The sequence below is a fragment of the Anopheles merus genome, chromosome 2R, assembly GCF_017562075.2.
Source record: "Anopheles merus strain MAF chromosome 2R, AmerM5.1, whole genome shotgun sequence".
In the NCBI taxonomy this organism is placed as follows: Eukaryota; Metazoa; Arthropoda; class Insecta; order Diptera; family Culicidae; genus Anopheles; species Anopheles merus.
In genome coordinates, this window is record NC_054082.1 from 12,848,054 (window position 1) to 12,868,673 (window position 20,620).

General features: G+C 48.9%; 3 protein-coding genes across 14 annotated transcripts in view; all 3 read right to left on the reverse strand.

Moving 5' to 3' along the window:
- Window positions 1-413: 413 nt before the first annotated feature.
- LOC121588460 (methyltransferase-like protein 17, mitochondrial) lies at window positions 414-2,056 on the reverse strand. Its single transcript, XM_041906431.1, has 3 exons — window positions 1,002-2,056; window positions 655-935; window positions 414-577 (listed from the first exon to the last, which is right to left on the reverse strand). The coding sequence occupies exons 1-3, from the start codon at window positions 1,941-1,943 to the stop codon at window positions 472-474; spliced, it is 1,329 nt and encodes a 442-aa protein (XP_041762365.1). The 5' UTR covers window positions 1,944-2,056; the 3' UTR covers window positions 414-471.
- Window positions 2,057-2,197: 141 nt separating this feature from the next.
- On the reverse strand, window positions 2,198-3,594 carry LOC121588462. Of its 2 annotated transcripts, none has more exons than XM_041906436.1 (4): window positions 3,168-3,594; window positions 2,835-2,966; window positions 2,502-2,763; window positions 2,198-2,407 (listed from the first exon to the last, which is right to left on the reverse strand). In XM_041906436.1, the coding sequence occupies exons 1-4, from the start codon at window positions 3,355-3,357 to the stop codon at window positions 2,263-2,265; spliced, it is 729 nt and encodes a 242-aa protein (XP_041762370.1). In that variant the 5' UTR covers window positions 3,358-3,594; the 3' UTR covers window positions 2,198-2,262. The 2 variants fall into 2 exon arrangements, with proteins under 2 accessions (XP_041762370.1, XP_041762369.1); XM_041906435.1 differs by having other exon boundaries at window positions 2,502-2,781.
- A 1,887-nt stretch (window positions 3,595-5,481) lies between these two features.
- The window catches only part of LOC121588457 (protein Aster-B-like), a 30,609-nt gene continuing 15,470 nt past the window's right edge, over window positions 5,482-20,620 (reverse strand). For 10 of the 11 annotated variants that reach the window (XM_041906420.1, XM_041906423.1, XM_041906428.1 and 7 more), the window contains 6 exons: window positions 15,662-15,823; window positions 9,568-9,782; window positions 9,397-9,500; window positions 8,942-9,335; window positions 8,434-8,849; window positions 5,482-8,358 (listed from right to left, as the gene is read on the reverse strand). In XM_041906420.1, the coding sequence (XP_041762354.1) occupies window positions 8,047-8,358; window positions 8,434-8,849; window positions 8,942-9,335; window positions 9,397-9,500; window positions 9,568-9,782; window positions 15,662-15,823 (1,603 nt within the window). In that variant the 3' untranslated portion in view covers window positions 5,482-8,046. Of the gene's footprint in view, window positions 8,359-8,433; window positions 8,850-8,941; window positions 9,336-9,396; window positions 9,501-9,567; window positions 9,783-15,661; window positions 15,824-17,634; window positions 18,206-20,620 lie in introns of all 11 variants that reach the window. The other variant, XM_041906427.1, reaches the window with a different exon arrangement.

The window sequence follows — 20,620 nt, forward strand, 5'->3', positions numbered from 1 at the left end:
GTCGCGCGAAATTGAGATTGCACACAGCCACACACCCCGCTATGCAACACATCAAACACACATATATATATATATGGGAAATTAGGCGATCGCGCACGTTCGCTCGAGTTCCGATGAAATGCTCTAGGAGATGTGAACTATTACTGAATTCTGTACACAATACACACGCGCGCCAGTTGTTTGAAAAGTATAATAAACAAAACAAAATCAATCTACACAAGCAGCAGCCGTGGAAAGAGATTATGCCATCCGAAGCGATCGTGTCCGAAATCTTCTGGCGGTTCCTGATTGTTCCAATGTTTCCCTTTCGAAGCGCCCTAGCACTGTACTGGGATAGGACCAGTTTTTGGAGCTAGGTAATGTCCTGTAATCCTATCCAAAAAATCTTAAACAGCAAATTTTAATTAATACACTTTTATTTCTCTTCTATTCACATCTAATCACAATTTCAAATCAGCAAACCAGTCCGCCTCAAGTCTCCACGCTGTGTTCGTCGTCCTCCGCACCATTCAACCACTGGATACGCATTGGAAGTAGATCGCCCCACCGGCTAGCCTTGGCGCATCGATGTACAATCCTGAAAAAACACAACCCAAAGACACGACATTACTCAAAACTGCCATCTTGCCCCCAAAACGGTGCCCCGCCACTTACTGGCCGTGTTTCGACGTGGTAAAGGAAACGTCACGCAGCTGTCCGTCCGCCGCGCAAACGTGACACACGCAATGCTTGGAGCGCACCGCCGTCGGGCGTACGAGTCGCGGAAACCCGTGCGCACTGTCCGGAGGGTTCCTCCTGTACACCAGGTACGAGTAAAGAATGCTACCGTACTGATGTCCACCCGGGGCGGGAAAGTTGCGCGTGTAGGTGGCCTCAAAGTTGCACGGCGTACCATCGTCCTTGATCATCCGCGGGCAGCCCATGCTGTGGGGACACTGCAAGCACAAAAGATGCATTTGCTGGGACTGATACTAGCTAGAGTGCGGCTCTCGCCCACTTACCGGTGCGAAGAGATGCTTCTCGTCCGCATCGTGATTCCGCCGGATGTGATTGCGCACGCCGTCCAGCAGCTGGAAGCCCGCATTCGAGCCTTGCTCCACCAGGATCAGATACTTGTCGAACGTGCCGTACAGCTGGTCCACCAGCTCGTACAGCCGCCGCCGGGACGGCTGATCAAAGAGCGAAAACGCGCTCAGCACGATGTCGTACTTGCGATCCGGGCTCGCCGGAAGAAACTGCCGGTAGAACACGTTCCGCACCATGCTCGCCCGGTTCGGATCGCCCTGGCGCAGCACCAGCTCGGCCAGATCGTTCGCGTGGCGCGATTTGTCCACCGACAGTATCTCGAACAGGTGGTCGTGCCAAAAGTCGGCCACCGCCCACGTGCCCGTACCGACGCCCGCCCCAAAGTCGAGAAAGCTGCGCGGCCGCAGCTCGGGATCGCGCTGGTCAATCTCGGTGAAGATGCGCCGCAGCACCGCGTACTCCGCATCGGACCGGCCGAACAGCTGCGTCAGGCAGCTGTACTCGTCGTGCAGGTCAAACACGGACGCGTCCTGCCGCCGGGCACTGGGCGGCGTCCGTTCGATCGCCCGTTCCGCACCACGGTTCGGGGCGGTACCGTCGAGCGGGTACCATTTGCGCGAGCGAACGCAATTGCTCAACCGTTGCCCATCGGCGATCAGACTTTTCAGTGGATGGTCCTTGGCGCAGCGAATCATCGCGTCGTGTATTTCCGGCGGCACGGCCGTATTGTTGCACTTGATGCGGCCCCGGTGCTTGCGAGGCTTGAGGCCACCCTCGGCAATCGCTTTTTCGGTGGTCGCATCGAGCTCACACCTTACCTTGGTGGTGTACCGGAGCTTACCGAGCGTGGCCACAGAGCACAGCTGAAAGCCTTTGCTGCAGTGTGGCACTCTGAAGTTGCTTAGAAACACACTCATCTTGTGATATTGTGCAAACCGGTGTACGCTGCGAAACGCGTGCACTGTTTGTTGTTTATTCGCACATGCTTGTTTACATACGGCGAGCGCGAACTGTCAATGCGCGCTTTTGCAGCTTTGACAGCTGTGGCGGCTGAATGGAGAGACAGGGTTGTATCGCGTAGGCAGAGCGGCCCAGAAACGATGGCGGCTAACTGTGAGCACTTCTGCACTTTCAATCCAAAATTCAAAGAACACAACAAACGAAACGCAAATTCGTGCAAGCGCAACGGAAATAATTTATTCTGGAAGTGGGAACATCACCAGCAGCAGCACCAACTCATACAACCGCTTCATCGTAATCTTCGATATCGTCCCCAGCATCGATCTCGGCCTCCAGAGATGGATTTACCGATCCTCCAATCGTTTCACCCGGCTTCATCAGCTTCACCCCCTTATCGCCTATCCGCAGGCAGTTGAACGATCTGCATTAAAGAACAAAGTTACAGAAGAAGTTACGGTTTTAGCATAAGCCCTTTCCAGAACGATCCCAGTTCGGAAGACAGGGTCGCGACTTACCTCGAAAACAGCTCGTACCCCTCGAAGTTGCCGTTCATCTCCATGCACACGTGCATGTTACGTCCGACAAAGTAGACGTCGTAGAAGTTGGCACACACCTCGATAAAGTCGAACCGGGGCGGATGCACGCAGATCGGTTTCGGGTTCTTCCCGCTGATGCGCCGCTTGGACAGTACGCGATTGTTGAAGATCATGCGAAACTCAAAGGCAAAGTCCTCGGGAATGTAGGTCAGGTTGGCGCACCCGTTCATGCTGAAAACACCTGCCGACGAGAGGTGAACTGTGAGCAAAACGGAGGATGCTCAGAGTCCATCGAGAACAGGCGATAGTTACCCAAACAACAGCTACAGATACCGTGCAGACATTTGCAAGGGGTGGCCGAGCCTAGCGGGGCCGACGAGAAGGTGGGCAGCTGCTTGCCTGCCGGTTCGGGAGCGTCCGCTTCCTCCTTCGATCGGGCAAAGGCTGTTGAGTTGGGCACAAACATACAAAAACAATCGATTGTATCACAATTACACCACGAATGGAGCAGGTTGACCTCAAGACTTGCTCCTCGAAAATTCCCCAAACAAAGCCATGAGTCACGATGTCCGGTTTGCACAAACCAGTTTTATTTGGGAAATGGAATGGTAGAAGCCGCCCAAAGTAGGCTTTGCGCATACTTACAGCGAAGAACGGCACGCAATTCCGCAGCGGACGATGGTTCCCAATCGTGACCGAACGACTGTCCAGTTGCATCGGAAGTGTCCACAGTGGCAAGAGCATCAGCCCCACCACCACCACTGTGCACGTTAAGCAACAACGCCGGCAGTAAGCAGCAGCACGCAACCGCCATTAGCACCTGCTCCGTCGTCATCTTCGGCTTCAGCAGGGCGGCTCGAGACCGAACGAAAGTGAAATTTCTGCACCGTAACCGTGGATGCACACGCACCGGAACGTCCAAAGAGAAACTGACCGCGGCCCGAATCGTCGCGAGTGAAAACAGTGTGTCTTGTTTGACTGTGTGTCGTTGAGGTGGGAACTGGCGAACTTAGCGCGACAAAAGTGTGAGGCAAACGAGAAGACTTACGGCGTGCGCGGGATGCTGTGATGTTGCTGCCGTTGTCTGCTCGTCTGCTTTTATGCTTTATCCTGGTGCCGGGCGGTTGTGCTGCTATCCCTCACTGGGTAGCCGTGACTGCAGGTAAGCATTCAAACCCCTTATCTAACGCTAACGGGCAGAGCAGAGGGGAGAGCCATCAGCAGCGATAGAGTTGAATGCTGGCGAAAGTGGTTGGCCATCCATCGTCGTTTTGTCATTATAGTTATGCTGCTTCCTACCACCAACACCACGGACTTGTTATGATAAGCGTTTCAGGCGACGGGTGGGATCGAACGGAACGAGGGGAAGTTGCTGCAGTTCATGGTGCATTTTTGTACGTTTGATTTTTGCTCTCCTGTCTGGCCATGTTGTTCCAGAACAGTCCATACTTGCAAGCTGTGAAATAGTTTAATTGAATGTATCGAACGCTAGGGACGAGCTGTTATTGAGGATGCGGGTTTTAGGAGAAGATAAACACTGCACGCAAAGGCGTTCGGTTGTTAGCGAGCGGCATGTGGGCAGCCGCGATCGTAACCTGCATTGGTGGCGTACTAATTGGAATGCAGTAAGTGTTTGCATGGTGGTGATTATAACTATAGGATTTTAACTGTTGGAAAGCGCAGTGGTAAACTGGCTGCCCTAAGAAAGCTGTTTTGTCAAGCGAATAGCCTACCTTAAGGCGTGTTGGATTGGCACCCTTATAGAACAGCTACTTATACTTAGCTTATAGCTTATACTATTACTTAGCTTATAGGAACAGCTTGTACCCTCTTATAGAAAGTTTTTTTTTTATATAAGGAGCATATCTATATATAAACACATCTGTGAATATAGAAAATGTTGCATAACGAGCAACAACCTCTGCTTGGATATGGACTGCATCAATGGCCATATGTATTTTGGAGCAAAGTCATATCGTAGTCAATAGTTAGTAGTTTTAGCATGGTTTTCGGCTTAGGAATCAATTATTTTATTTCTAATGGAAATTATAAGGCAAATAGCTTTGCTGAAACGGTTTAATTTAGTTATTGAGAGGTTCCATTATAATGCGAAATTTCTGATTAAATTATAATTATTCAAAAAAAAAGACACCTGAGGTGGATTTTAGAGCAGAATTAGTCTTCAACTATCATATAACATCTGAATAATAGCAAAAACCTTGTGTTTGGTGTAGAAACCATGATGTTTTTAGGATGCATATTTTAAGGTATGATGCTTCATACGCTGGGACAAATGGGTTTATGTTACTGGATGTTAATGCACTAATTTACTTTTCTAGCGCTAAAACTGCATCGTAGTAGTCTTCGCCTTGTCCAAATGCGGGCTTGTCCATCTCAGCTAGGATTTATGACAATTCCGATACGTTGCAGCGGATGTGTGTTTTGCGGAGTTTTAACACTGCATCTAATGTCTTTTAAGGGTTATTTGAACAGTGGAACTAAAAGAAATGACAACAAGTGTTTTCTCTTACCTTATGATACGTCATACTAGCGAGGAGATCAAGTTCTTTCGCCCACCAGAACACCCAAATGCCTTTTTTTCATAGTTCAAGATACGGGTTTATTAGCTTTTTCGTATGTCTTTAAATCCTACCATCGTAACGTACCCATAACAAAAATACGAAATAAACGAAATAAGTCATACCGAAGGTTCATCCTTCTACGGTTAACTCCCCTATTCTTCACCATCACGATATCTTCCACCAACCGAAACCAACCAACGAAAACTTCACCAACAAAGAATTAAGCATCGGGGCGGATGGGGAGGGAAGGAAATATTATGCAAATAAGGAAACGTTGCAGTTACTCTACACGGTGCACAGCAAAGGTGTAAAACCCAACAGACGGCGAATCGTCCAGGATCTGCCCCACCTTCTTCTAGCGATCGTTCGTTTTTTTCTTCTGTGATTTACGTGCACCCTTTTCTTATTCTCTCTTCTGCATCAGTACATTGCTTATTGGTTCTTTTCTAGCCCTGCTTTCGTCTTTTTTTTTCTTTTTCTTCCTCTTCTCTCGCATTATCACCCGGTGTTGGTACCATCCGGCAGGGGCGCAATCTTCGCCTGATCGTCGCGATCCCATTTTTTCCCCTTTTTCCTTCATGTATTTTTGCATACATATCACAGACAATTTGCTTCTAGTACGGTTCCTCATCCTTTCCCAAACCTTTTTTTTTCGCTCTTCGGGCTTCCTAATTGATCATTCTTCTTTGCCCTCTCTACAACGCATTACGTTTCCGCTTGCGCTTCTGTCCCTGCCCTCGTCTCTTTCTCATTCCATTGCATTGGCCTTCATCACTCGGACGAACGCGATCTTCTCTCCAGTTGCATCCCCGCGCCAAACCAAACCGCGAAAGAGATATATGCTATTGTGCGCCCATTTACATGCCCGGTACGGTTTGGCGTGGTGGCGCAAAACTGGGGGTAGGGGAGGGTCGTCGCGCTAACATTCCTTCAACCTCTGCTTGGCCCGCTCGTGATAATTGATATGAAGCTCGGCTTCTACTGTTCGACAGCAAAAGAGGGTTTTTGGTAAAGGCCAACGCCACTTTTGGCGGTGCAATTCGATTGCCAACACGCAGCTACACTCACACTGCAGATGTAAAATCACACACCACGATTGGGGCTGCCCAAAGAATGAGCTAGTGAGTGGGATCCAGGGGATCCGTTTTACAAAAAATATGACACTCGGTGGAAATTGTGTGCTTGCGTGTGTGTGTATGTGTGTGCTAGTAATTAAAAATCCTTCACGGCGTTACCCAACACTGCCTTGCTTTGTCGTACATTCACTTCGCGTAACGTTTCCTTCTCGCGTTCATCAATTTGAACAGCCGAAACCCGGTTAAGCTCTATGGCACCAATTGATGGTCGACGATCTGTGCTCCTCTGCTGTATCCGAAACGGAACGGCACTAACTGCTTACTAACTTAATAGTGTAGGGAAAGGAGGGAGGGGGGGGGCATAATTTGCCTATAAAACAATCACTAACAAACTGCACTCCACTACTGTGCTGCTGGGTCTCGATCCTCTGTACGCTTTGAGCAAAACGGCGTCCTTCTCTCATCGCCCGTTTTTAAACCGCGTCTCTGCTCCTTTCACTACTCTTACATCTGCAGGGGAGGAGGGGCTTTTGTCTATCGTGTATCAAATCTAATCGACGCATTGTTTGTTGTGTTGTGTTGTATTGTTGTCAGCGCAAATTGCTATCGAGATATAAATAGTTCCAAAAAACAACAAAAAACCCCGAGCGAAACCACGCTGCTATTGGGTGGGAGCGTATGATAAATGAGAAAAAACAACAACCCTCAAAACGGTCCCAAAAAACTGGTTCCACGGTAGTTCATTAGGCGGCGGGAGTGTTTCATCTCTTTTCTTCATTTCAACTGTAAGTAGCAAAAGCAAATAAGAAAAAACAAACTGAACCCGAGCATAGCGGCTTCGGGATCGGTTTCCTATTGGTTTCATTTCGTTCTATCCTGTTCTCTTCTGGTCGGTAGACTAAACTCTGGGTCACTACTACTAGGGCCTCTTGCGAGCACGCAAATACTACTTTCGGCTGGAACCCGGTGTAGATGAATGAAGGAAGAAATGGGTTGGTTATTGGTGTAGTAGTAGTAGTAGTGGTGGTGTGTCGGTTGAGTTTTGGCCATTACTGTCATCTCTGTTTTTCGACTGTTGTCCCGCAACTCCCGCATGTATCGCGTAAAAAAAGAGCTACTACTACTCACTGTACACTATCTGTACTTACTGCAAAGCTTGTAACCAATCCTCTCTCTCTATCTCACGCACAAACATCTATCCCACAATACGTTGGCTGTTCCTTTTCTAAGGTTTTCAATTAAAAAAAAAACACAAAATTAATTCCTAAATCACTCATCACTCAAGCTGTCGTTACCATCGTCGTGCGCCGTCGTCATATGCCCGCACCAACACCAACAGCGCGGCTGCAGGCTTAAATGCATCTCTTCATAGTGTCTAGCGTCATCCCCACACGGTCACACCACCTTATCTTTCTCCCTGCGAGTGCATATCCCTCCCCCCTGTAGCCCAGCAACGTGCTTGCATTTAAAGTTAGTTATCAAACTAAACGACGCACAAAAGCTTTTAATAATAAATTAAAGATCAACAACCGAAAACACACCGTGCGCGTTCTCTCTGCTAAAGGTACAAAATCACACATGCGCCTCCCCCCACAAACACGGTGGCGCATTTCCGCTCCAGTAACGACCCGCAAATACACTTTGCGACTGTTTGCGGCACTCGTTGCCGGCAACGTAACTCCTCTATCTCTATCTCTCTCTCCCTTTCACTTTCCTCGTAATGTAGTTTTGTCTGTTTCTCTCTCTGTCTTCCTTCATCGATCTCTTCCTACCTAGTCTTGGCCCGGGTAAGGGGTTGGGCCCTTTTTCCTATGCGTAAGCTGTGTCAGCGATCCCGCCATCCCGGACAAACCCATCTCACGCACGCTATGTGGCGTCCTCGTGGAAGTACTGTTGATTTAAGCTGCCACCGTCCCGATCGAGCACCACGCGCCCCGATTCGCCCGCAATCATCGCGCTCAGCAGTGCTGCACCGGGCGTGTCCTCGCGCCCACCGCCACCACCACTCCCATCGGTGCCCGAGTCCTGGATCAGCAGCGACAGCGTCTCCAGGCTCTTGCGCACCTTGATGATCTGCTCCAGGTTCGAGCTCAGCACGATCTGGGCCTCCTCTTTGCTTTTGCTGTGCAGCCGCTTCTGCCACCGGAGCACATCGAGATAGAAGTCTGTATCGTCGCCCTAGAAATGAAGTTACCGAAACGTTTTAGTGACCGAAAGCCAACGCTTGGGAAAGTACAGAAGAAAAAAACTCACCAATCGGATGGGCGGTGCGGCGAGACGGGCCTGCAGTGCGTAGATCTTGTAGGCCAGGAAGCAGGAGAACAGTGCCAGCAGGACAGCCAATATTAATCCTAGGTGTATAATACCAAAATCGGAGGGAAGGATGTGCCGGAGCTTCTGCTTCAGCAGGGACAGTCTGCTGCGGCCGGCGCCGTCACCGTAAACACCACGACTTGCACCACCAGCGCCGCCGGCACTGCCGCCGATCGAACTGCCCATCGTCCCGTCGCCAGCGAGCAGCAACGGCAGCGTCTTGTCGCCTCCCTTCAGCCCCTCGAGGGCGCCGGCCGCAACCGCCACCTTGAGAATGGCCGGGCTTTTCACGATGGCGGGCGATTTGAGCAGCAGTTCCTTTTTAAGCTTCTTCTGCTTCAGCAGCACGGTGGAGTCTGTGAACGGGAGGGGGAAAAGGCAAAACCGGCGCATTTAAAGCGTGTCCTTTGCTTGAGACAAAAAGGGGAAAGAGGGAGGTCCATCCTACCATCGGACGATTGATTCGTGCCGGCGCCCTCGGTCGCATTCAGCTGCTTCTCGTGCGAGTCGCCCGAATCGAGCAGGTCGGGCAGATCGTCCTTCCCGTGGAACGAGCTCTCGTTGCCGTCGTAGCAGCTGCTGTCCTCGTCCAGCGAACCTTCCGAGCCTTCGGCGTGCAGCAGCGGGGCGAGCCGGGTGTGCTGAATGCTGCCGAGCGAGTCGCTGTGCGGCGTGGTCGCCCGCTCCCACACGCTGCACATCAGATAGTAGGCGGCTTCGCGGCTCAGGAAGCTGCCGAACACGTGCCGATCGTCGCGCGTCTTCACGCCGACCGCGTTCGGGAACATGTAGGCCGTCTTTTCGCGCGATATGTCCAGCACGGAGACGGTCGGTATCAGGAGCTGGGAAATGGAAAACGCGTTGAAAATAAAACCTTCACTTGACCGGCACGGCACACCCTACCTTCGTCACGTAGCCAAACACGTTCGAGTAGAAGGCGAAATAGTTCTGCGTGATGTACAGGTAGCCCTGCAGCAGGATGTCGCCAACGAGGGCGCAGGAAAAATCTGCAAAACAGAAAGAAGAAACGCTTTGGAAAAAAAGGTCAACTTCTTCCACCGAAAGGACACTTACAATCCAGCACCACCTCATCGTCCGGCACTTGCGCAAAGTGTTGGGCAAACTTTTTCTGCTCCCAGGACAGGCCGCCCTCCTTCTTCTTGTGGTGCTTCTCCGGCTTGTCCGGCTTGTCGACCGCGTCCCGCGTGCTGCTGAACGATTTCAGCGGATGTGGACTAGAGCTGCGTACGGTGGACGACCGGGCCGACGGTGACAGCGATTTGAGCGATCTGGGGGAAAATGGCGGAAACAACAAAAAAAGCAGTTAGAAAACACCACTAGCCCGAGTTCCATTCGCTATTGCCCTTCCTAAGCCCCTTTTTTGTTTGTTCGTTGCCTTGATAAACGGCGACCTTATTGACTTTCGACACTGTGCGCGGCCTCCACCTCTCCCCGAAGGTCAAGATCAACGAGCGAGAGGAGCTGTAATGCAATCGATAGTGGGTGGTTGGGTGTCTATTATTTATTGCTGAGAATGCACCACTTTGGGATGCAACAGTCGGTCGGTAGCACAGTGCAGTAACGTGGCATGCGGCTGCCCCCAATTAAGAACAGCTGTTACGGATCGCACTACCGCCTTCCGTGTGGGTCTCTCGCTCTCCCCGGTGCCACGTGTGTGCTGAGCGTCCCGATCGGAAGGTGTCAAGATACAGCAGAACAACAACAGCCAGCGCGCCGTCATGCAACAAGATGTACTAATTCAATTTGCATTCCATTTGCATCTGATTAGTAGCCGACCAGTCCAGGAGTCGCTCTGTATTACGTTTTCCCTCCAGAGACTGAGGACTGGCTGGCAATAGTGGTATTCTTTCACTTTGCGTGTCCAACATCCCAAAACGGCCAATAAATTCCTTTCAAGCAAAGCATGCATACGACCGATGTTGCTGTTGTTTCGGCCATGCTGAGCACATAATTATAGCACGGTGTCGTTTTACCAGCTGCTAAATGAGCCGTTGATTTAGTGCGGTATCATTCCCTCCTGGAGGTTTCATTGCTTGCTAAATATTTTAAAAGGTAGAAATGGCACAAAAAAAGACCCACTTGTAGTCGCACTTATGCCATTTGTAAAGGAACTAAGATACAAATCGGGTTGCCATCGATTATACAACAGTAATTAAAGTGGGTTCAGCTATATGTCTTATCTGGCAAAGGTCTCCATCTAATTCTAACCGTTTTCACGCTTCCACTCCTGATACACTATCAGCATTTAGTGAGGCATTAACATTCCTGCTGTTTGAAAAAAAAACAAAAACTAACTGATAACAGGTGCGTTTCTGAACAGGTGGAAAAGAATGTGACGCGATCGATTTGGGAGAAACTACTAGGGAGATTGGAGGAGCTATCGCGTGCTCTAAGTGCTAACTCTGCTACCTTATGAATTAGTTTTATGGAATTGTAGGAAAATAATGGAATTTCTCTTAAGCTATAGATTTGCTGTTGCGATTACTTTGGCCAGGTGGCGAAGGGACTACAGGGAATTAGCAGGAACAAAACTGTCCCTGCACGCTAACCTGTAAAATGTGCTCTATGCGGGTATGTCTATATTGATTTTCAATCCATTTTAATTTTGCACAGAACTCAGCATGTCCTGCTGTGTAACCTCATTTACCTCACGAACACAATTGGCACCCCGTTGTAGTATCATTGCTTCCCAATGTCAACTGATCATCCGGTTCAATTGTAACCGCGCCGTCTCACAATGACCACATTCATAGCCCATTGTACCAGGGCAATGAAGGGGTAGCACGTTCAACCGATTAACCAAACGATTCGACATCACAATGATAAAGAACGTGTACAATCACCAGTTGTTACCACGTGTGTGTGTGTGTGTTCGTGTGCACCGTCATTTTTTTGTGTTGTCAGCGCTCAGGCTAATCTAAATTTAATCACCTATTTTTAAAGTTCATCTTCTTCCGCTTCCACACGGGCTCAGCGTTAAATATTAGATTTGAAGTGAAATTATAGCATAAAACTGTAGCACATATTGAATGCTATTAGCCGTACAAGTACAAGACAACCTGAATGGGATAGAGTTTCACTGCAGACTATTAATAACAATATCCGCAAACGCGACACACCTTCTCCTTCGCTTGGCATGGTGCCAAATTCGTTTGATTCGCATGATTGATTAGTCAATTGTTTATGGCGCTTTTTATTCCGCCAGACGTTATAATATTCCTTCCCGTGACAGCGCAGTGCAAAGAAACGACATTTTGAGGCCAAGAAGAGGTTTAGCAGGTTAATCAAAGGTTCGATAATTGAATGACTTTTTTTTGTACATTTTCCATCGCTTTGTATCGTTCACTCCCGTTCTTGCTTTATCCTATGGAATGGTTGCCAATGTTAAACTGTCGTTTATAAACGCTTTTTAACTGCTTCTCGTATTCCAGGCTTTGTGGCGTACCTGAAAGATACAACACGCCTATCTAGGCAGCATCCAGCACGACTCGGTTCAAATCTCGATCTTTACTTATATATTTACATGTGATTGGTTACCTTTTAATAAAGCTCTATAGATTGGTTTGTGCCTTAAACAAAGCTTCGTTTTCTGATCTTACCGGTAAAGTGCACTATGTTTCCGCAACCGAACGCCCGATACGTCCTCATCCGCCTCGGTGGCAATGTTTGGTGTCGAATAGGCTGGAGTTAGAGGCATTTTGGAGCAGAGTCTGTCCTCTGTGTACGATTCTCTCAACAAAGAGTTCTACTCGATAGTATGTGTGTGTGTCCGTGAGCCACTTAACAATGCACACACTGGGAGAGAGGAGATCAAATCGATCTTAATTTGATGGATTTCTCTTCGAGGCCTTTTCGATTCGTATCGAAACGCTCGAGCAAATATTAGCACACACCAGTAGCAACAACACTTTATTACGATTGCTTGTGCCGATGTCACCGATGAACTGCATAAAAAAACCCAAGCCAATTCGTCACAATTGCACGCACGCACTACACCTCATTTCGCGATCGTTATCGTTCTGATCGTGTAGCCGGTTTTGAATGCACACACCACCACCACCACTGCACGATGAAAGCGATGTTGTCAATTGCTGATCGTGCCTCTCCGGGATCGCGCTCGGGGGGTATATGCTTTCATAACAGCAAACCCACCCTCTCTGCCACTGGTACACACTCGTCGGCGGGGCAGTGGCACGAGTTCAATCAACAGACAACAAGTGTTCCTTCAACCGAAGGCCGTCGTCATGATCGGCTGGGCCCAGAATGGGAGCGCGCAACAACATCAACAAACACGGCACAGACGAAACTCACAACACGGACCGGCGACAGACGGGCCAGCAGGCGAAGCCGACGAAGAAGAAGAAGGGAGCAGTTTCATCTCGTTTTGACGTTTACGGTGAAACACATGATATAGCAGTAGCAGCAGCAGCAGCAGCAGCAGCAACAGCAGGCGGTGCAACGTAGCACAGGTTGGACAACGAGTGAGCAGTATTGAAATCGTCTGTTACCCGATGCGGTAGGGTAAGTTTTCGTTTTTTCTCGTTTTTTCTCCTGTCACTTATTTTCCCACTAACGAGCCAGCACGACTTGAAGCGAACGTATTGTTGTTGTTTGTTTTTTTTTTTTGCTTAACTGATAACCACCAACATAAACTAAGCGCTACCTCACACAAACGGTGCCCCCAAGACAGCAAGATAAAACTAGTGTGTAGTGTGTAATGCCTGTCGTCACAGTGCTTGTCAACGATTTCATATGCTGGCAGGCGGAGCACTGTACAATGCCGCACTCTACTCGCCCTTTGCGCTTTGGTCTTGGCAATCGATATGCGCCGGTCTCAAATATCACACGCTCTCTCTCCCCTAATGTACGCACGCACGCATGTACTTTACCCGGCTGATGTCGTAAATAAAGTGCATTGTGTGGACACGACAGAGCTGTTTTCGTGTCGTGTACACGATCAAACGATTTTTGAACACACGCTTTCTCGGCTCGGAACCAAACGCGTTGTCACTGCTTTTTTTTGGCAGTTACGATCAAATGATGCGCGCAGAGGTCACTTTCTTCACACACGCACGCCCGAGTGACAGTTCACACTGTTTACAAACAACAATGATCACTATTTTCTAACCCTAATTGTCTACGCTGTCATCCTAGTAAAACCTGAGTGAGTGATGGTGAAAGTAGTGGTTTAGTGAGGTCCTTGTCTGTCCTGGCCACAAAATTCACGTTCACGGACGCAGTACCCCGCAAAGTTTAATGAAACACACTGATTGTGTGTGCGGGTTCGTCTGTTGCCCGTAAGTGCTGACCCGAACGATCCCGGTGCCACTTGAAAACTGAACTGTCATCTTGCCGCATGAACGCAAGACTGCTAAGAAAGTTCGATTCCTATCGCAAAAGGTCCGGATCCCCCGAAAAGCCCACTGCTTCCAGCGGGACGCCACGTATCGCTCAATCTTGCTCTGTCTTCCTCTCGCTCTTTCTCTGTCTCTCTCTCTCTCTCTCTCGCTTGCGCTCTTTCACGCTTTTGCTTCGCTTTGATAAGGATTATCTTATCAATGGGATGCCATTATCACATATCCCCCAACTGGATTGGTGCGTGGCCACAGCTGCTCATCCTAGAACCTCTCTCTCTCTTTCTCTCTCTCTCCCTTTTTACGTGTGAAATGATCAAAACATGTTTATATTTTTGTTCTCTTTCTTGACAAACCATAAATCGCTAATGTTACACTCTAGCGAAACGTTTTCTCTCTCTCTCTTTTTCGGGTTACCATAAATCGGTAACCGCTGTTCTCGAGAACCCGGTGATAAGCGCCATAAAATCGAAAATCCATACCCAACCCTCTCCCATTTACCCCACGTTTTACAAGTTCGTTTATTATATGGCACTTCTTTCCCCCGCTAACCTCCGGTAGAGGGGAAAAAAGTAAAAGTCATGGGATAGACTTGCTAAATCATGATTTTTGCTGCAAACCTACCAAAGAAACCCCCCTTACACTGATCCCATTCCCGCTGGGCGGAAGCATTTTATTTCCATTCAACCCGCTTGTTGGTCGAGATAAGTCGAAAAAGCAACCAAAGCAGCGGTGTGTGCCAAAAATGGACTTACCCGTGACCCGATTGCGCCAATGCGCAACAAGCTACGCAATGGCATCACCTGCCTGTTCGTGGTCGGATGCAATAAAAAAGAAGGCTCGTCTTATCGAGGTATATGCCTACTTGCCAAGTATCTGCTCTGTATGACTGGAAGCATTTTGTGCTGCATTTATTGTCAAAACAATCGCCCTCTGCCGGCAGGTGCATGTCACAGCCAAGTCTCGTGTTTCGGTTGGATTAGTGTGACGCGGGGGAAAAAAGCAAGGAATAACAGCCGATAAGCCTCACTTACTGCTCACGTGGGCACAATGAAAATTGCAACAAACCAACCGTTTCAGCCAGCAGGATCACGCCCGAACCAGATTTCTGGCTGCAGTTGTACGCGTACCACCTGGTTGGTTAATCCATTCTTCCTGTCGGTGACAGATAGAGGGTGAGAGACAATCGCGCAATGGTTCGCGGACGTGGTGTTGGGAAAGGTGTGTCCCGCGCAGGGTGTAACACCTGGCCGTTCGCCCGGAAGACCTGATAAGCGCGTGATCCCGCCCGCGATAGCGATAGCGACAGCCACGTGTGCGAAACTGTGCGTGCAGAAGTAGTTTTCTTTCTACCCCGGTTTCGCTGCAGGGATGTGATGCGTCGTTAGGCTTGATATCTTTAATAATTAACAATGGTTTATCGCTAGCCATTTTAATTTGTGTTTGCAAGGTGGCCAAGCGGCTTTTTATGACACATCTACAGGGGTCTGCTGCAGAGCATTACTCATGACGGTGCCCTACAATTGAATCGATTGTTGCCAAAAAAGCCGGTGCGTTTATCGCAATGAAATGATTCACACGCCTGGCTAAAACGCTCCATTCGGCTGATAGATAACGCCTGTGTTCCATTTTCCCTTTGCGTTTGTTTTTAGTTGAAATTTGACACTGACTCATCTTTCGGTAAGCGGGTGAATCCGGTGTTGCGCTTAGAGAGCTCTTTGCTGACTCTTCACTTTCTCTAATAAAATGGGCCCAGCTTGAGAGTACACAGCAACCACACCACTGCTACTTACTTGGGATCGCTCTTCGTCGTCGAATGACTAGGGCTGCGCGAGAGTACATTTAGGTGGGCCGCACCCTCCGGCTGCCCACCGGGGGTTTCCACACTGCTGAGCGGTTCTATCGTGCTGGAGAGTGGCAGGGGTCGCGTTCCTAGTCCCACACTGTTGGCGGATCTGGGAAGGAAAAGTAAAGAAAAAGGAAATACTTAATAAGCAGTGTTCTACAAATAAGCAACTCAAATAGCATACTATAGTAGGCATTTTTGTAATATAAGGCGCAGATTTCATGCAATCTAATGTTAGGTCTAGATTATTGTGAAATGAGGTACTTTATCTATTCGTCTATTCATTTCAATAGGAAAGGTTTCGTTGGATCAAATTCAGAACATAACTAAATATTTTGAGATGGCTCTGTGGTCTATTCGAAAGACGCATTGGGTTCTACTACAAGGTTGGATGGGACCAATTCCCATTCACAATATCCTCGGGTACTTATGCATATTGGAAGTTTGTTTATAAAAGCCCGGAATTATTTGTAACGCTAAAGAATAAGATGAGTAGTTTCGTGTTTTTTTGGAGAAATGTAAGCTTTAGAAAAAAAATTCTGGCTTTTAAATTGATTCTTCTTCATTGAAGTTATGCCATCACTTATTGATGTGGGCATTTGCTCCCTATATTATCCTTAAATTTTAAACACTTTCGATCTGTTCTGAAGAATTCTGGGATAGTTTGGCGAGCTCATATCTCATATCTGGACCCAAAAATACAGGTCAACTCCCCAACTAACGATATTTACATTATAAAACAAGCATGAGCGTGTGGTTGATCAAACGAATGCGTGCTCCCGAATTAACTTGCAAAAGATATTTACTACTCAACGGCAATGTCCTAGTATACATCAGCATCGTCTCAGCAAAGAGGTCCATTTCTAAATGATCTAAGCTTTACTTCCTAAAAGCGATAACTTATGCACAGCACAACACACATAACAAACGCGCACGAAGGATGGTTTCTCTGCATGCAGTCACACATCCTGCGTAACCGGGTCGTAATTTCCCCGTGCTATATTCATTGTAAAAATCCGTTCAAACACCCCCGTTCCTGCGGCCCTTTTCCACGCATTAGCGCATCATAAGCGCAAAGCTTCCGACGCGCTCTCCTTCTAGGTCTGCCGTTTGGCGAACGTCGTAAAAGCGGACACGGAGTAACCTAGACCGACTTTACCAGCGAAAAGGGGACGCGACAATGAACTGTCCAACGTTGTTGCCGGTTACCGTTTAGCCGTCAGTAAAGTATAATCGATACAACAACCGGCGGCTGCTGCCTGCACCTGCAGGTTCACTTCGAAATTTTTCAACACCACCTGGGTGGTTGGTGGGGATACCTTAAAATAGAGCTGCAAGCCATGAGGTGCGGAGACGCCAGCGCCGGTGTGTGTGTGTGTCTGTGTAATGGGATTATGGCCCACCACCTTAACCTATGTCCCGCCTCCCCACTCCAAGGTGTGCCACGTGTTTTGCGATGAAACTAGAGCACACCGGGACCACTGCCCCATCCTATCTACACCCTCCCCTCCCCGTAAACCAGAGTTACAGAAGGTAAATGCAAAATCGTAGGAAAAAAAGAAGAAGAAATACGCAATCGCACAACGACGGGAAGGTGTCATTACGAATCGCACCGTTCGCCGCCTGCTCCATCGCCGGCCGGTCGTTAATTGTCTTGCTGATGACGAAATTTGGACTCCTGGCGTGGTAAGAGATTAGGTACGCGCAACTCCCTTGGTAGCACGTGTTGTTAAGCACATTGCACATTTCCCCTCGCTTGTACAAGTCCCGTCGCGACTGAGGTGGCCAACCGAGTTATCCTGGCGAATAGCGCGTCACACAACTGTAAGGTGCACAGCAGTGTGTGTGTGTGTGTATGTCTAAATTTATATGCGTCAAAGCTGCCGCAGCAAACCATCCGTCCCTTCCTTGCGCCTGTACCTGGATTTACGGAGCATCATGCGGCGGGCCTTGTACAGCCGCTTGCCAGCCGGCGACGAGGACGATGCCGACGACGTGGACGACGCCTCGGACGAGCCGAGCTTGCTGTTGCTGCGTACCATGACGGTGTTGTTGTTGCCGCTGGCAGTGCCGCTACCGTGGTTCATGCTAGCGATGCCCTGCACAAAGCACAACATGATGATGATCTCGCCCGGCACCACCACCCGCGTGCCTACCGCGTTGCCTGCTCTTGCTCCGAAACTCAAACGGTTGTAGGGGTGTAGCGTTCTTTGCCACTCAAACATAAAGTAAAACCACTCAACGACACCCTTTACCCACCGATTGGACACGTATTTTACATGCTCCACACTCCGGTGGGGTTGTGTCCTTGCCGGGAACGGGGAAAGGCGGTTCCTATCGACGATAACAGCGCGAAACCAGCACTGTATTACACACAAACACACACACATACACTAACAGCGATCGATCACAGTCCCCGGTACCGGTTCGTCGCTGCTTTCACTTCTTCTTGATTTTTTTTTTCGTTTTCTAATCAGGCTCTGCAAGAACACTACACAGGAGAGTAGAGGGAAAAATCAGCAAAAGAAAAAGGAAACGAACCGAATATTTTACGATTTGTTCCGTGTGTTCTGACAACGAACCGCGCTGTGGGAATGTCTCGATAACACGACACACGACCTGCTCTGTGCAGTGCCAAACACACTGTGTGCCTTGTTAATACTTGTTGATGTTGATGCCATTTCTGTGTCCTACACAGCAGAATGTCCTGTTCCCCAAAGCAAAGGAGCGCGTGGAAGAGTGGGTTTAACGCTTAAGCCGCGATGTGTTCCTGGCCGCCCGGCTTGTGCCATTCACTTTCGGGGCTGGAGTTAGTCAAGGGGTACACGTTCCCACCAGAATGTGTACTCTCTGCCACCTCCAAATGATGAGGTCGGAGTTGGGCGAACCGTGAATTATGAAACGCGCTTGTTGAATAATTAAAAGCACCAACCTGGCCCCGTACGTATGGTGGTGGTGGTGTTGGTGGTACCACAAGGATCGACGATAATGGGGGAAAAAAAGGAATTTTCTTTGCCTCAAACTTCTCCTTCCCGCTTCTCCGTTCGTACCATATTGCCACCACTAATTTAATGGTGTACACGTCTGCTGACACGTCCACTGCTCCACCACACATCTCGCTCCCATCGCTTTGTCAACGCATTGTCATACACATTGTCAAAACCACCGCGGCAGTGGAGCGGAAAATACAGGTTTCTAGACGGGTGGGTGGTTCTACCTATCAGCATATTTGTGTAGGAAACCCTCTGGCGCAACACCCCCCCCCAAAAAAAACAGATGTCCACAATGTGTGCGATAAGTCCGCAGCGCCCAGGTGCCCAGGTGTCAAGGATGTGTTTTATGACGCGGCTCTGTGACCCGTGGCAGAGCGCGCCCCTGATATCATTGTTTATTGACGTTGTTGTGTGCATCTGCTGCTGCTGCTGCTCTGCCGTCCAGCCCTCCTGATTACTGTCAGCGAGCGAGTTTGCGCCGCGATGATAGAACAAGACGAGCAATTTCCGTTTCTTATCAGCCAGCGCGACCAGAACGACCATGTCTCTCGGAACTGATTACGATACTGTACCCGCCAGCGTCAGAGGGTTAAAAAGTTGGTTACACTCCAGTGAAAGACGCCCGTTCTAGAGAAGATTCTAGAGCCACGCAACGTCCTTCGTGTGCAAAGATATGGGTGTAATTATGGGATAAATAAGTTAGCTCCTTATTAGAGTGATCCTTGTGTGCAGGGAGACATGTTTGCAGCAGTGTCAGCCAGTCTCCAAACGGGAACATCAAAATGCTTCCCAACGTGGCGACAGTTTGGCGATGAAACGAACACTTGATTTCTTGCTTCACTGTGCGCTTCACTGCTTTGATCAAGAAAAACGGAGCAAGTGCCTTCGTTCTCGGTACAAGAAGACATCGTGCAAAAAAAAAGCATACCACCGTGCTTGCATATGCCGGTTGCTGCGATAACCTCCTTCCCATCATTATCGACCCCCACCGCTGAGTTCGGGCTGGGTTTCTGCCGGTTGGGTTTTATGGGCTTTGCGACGCAGGGCATCATCGCCATCGTGCCTTCCGGGGTGGGTTTTTGTCTTTCTTTTATAATCATCGCACATCAATACACGGGGTGCCTGGGTTGACGCGCCATGCTGGCGGTCTCGCGTGGTGCGCCGATGACCGACCAGAGAGACCCGGCCGGCATTATTCGACCGACGGCAACGTGTGTCGGCCGTCATTTCCCCCCATCAGCTGGTAGTTGTGGCACTTGTGGCAAGCAAATGGATGCACACTTGCAGCAGCAGCAGCAGCAGCAGCAGTACAGGAAGAGCAATCGCGACTATTCAACCATGATACGATGGAGTGGCGTATTATGAAATCGATGTACCAGCCAGCCCACCCAATGGAATGGAAATGCTCGCATTGAAGCAGGAAGAGGCAAGGAAACTACTAACCACTCGTTTAGCCTACCGACACTTCCTGCCGCTTTCGAAACCAATCGAATAGGGATATTATTATTTGGAGCGCTATTTAGTTATTTGGCGGAAGGGTTTTTTGTGCCTACACGTGTACTTTTGCACAATTTCCAACGAACTGTTTCTTTTTTTTTTTTTTTGCTATCCTGTCTGTTTGTTTGTCAAAAAAAAAAACATGCCAAACTTAAATTATGTTTCAATTTGAATAACCAAGGCCAGTGGAAATCCTTCCTCGTTTGAGAGACGCGAACAGGTCGAGGAGGAAAATTACAGCATACGTCGTGTTGGTGGGAATGGAAAATAGATCCGAGTACGTTCCCATCGTCCCCATCAATGAAAGGGTTATGTCACGATTGCACGAATAAACTATCGCCTGAACGATAAGGGGGCAAAAAAGGAATCTGGGAAGCTCTCTTCCACGCCGGTTCCCACTATTTGCATTATGTTAG

Excerpts from the sequence above, each read along its gene's own strand:
- LOC121588460 (XM_041906431.1), bottom strand. The coding sequence starts at position 1,943 with ATGAGTGTGTTTCTAAGCAACTTCAGAGTGCCACACTGCAGCAAAGGC. Across the intron at positions 936-1,001 it reads AGAAGCATCTCTTCGCACCG|TGTCCCCACAGCATGGGCTG; the intron begins GTAAGTGGGCGA and ends TTGTGCTTGCAG. Across the intron at positions 578-654 it reads ACCACGTCGAAACACGGCCA|GATTGTACATCGATGCGCCA; the intron begins GTAAGTGGCGGG and ends GTGTTTTTTCAG.
- LOC121588462 (XM_041906435.1), bottom strand. The coding sequence starts at position 3,357 with ATGACGACGGAGCAGGTGCTAATGGCGGTTGCGTGCTGCTGCTTACTG. Across the intron at positions 2,782-2,834 it reads TATCTGTAGCTGTTGTTTGG|TTCACCTCTCGTCGGCAGGT; the intron begins GTAACTATCGCC and ends TTTTGCTCACAG. Across the intron at positions 2,408-2,501 it reads GGGTACGAGCTGTTTTCGAG|ATCGTTCAACTGCCTGCGGA; the intron begins GTAAGTCGCGAC and ends TCTTTAATGCAG.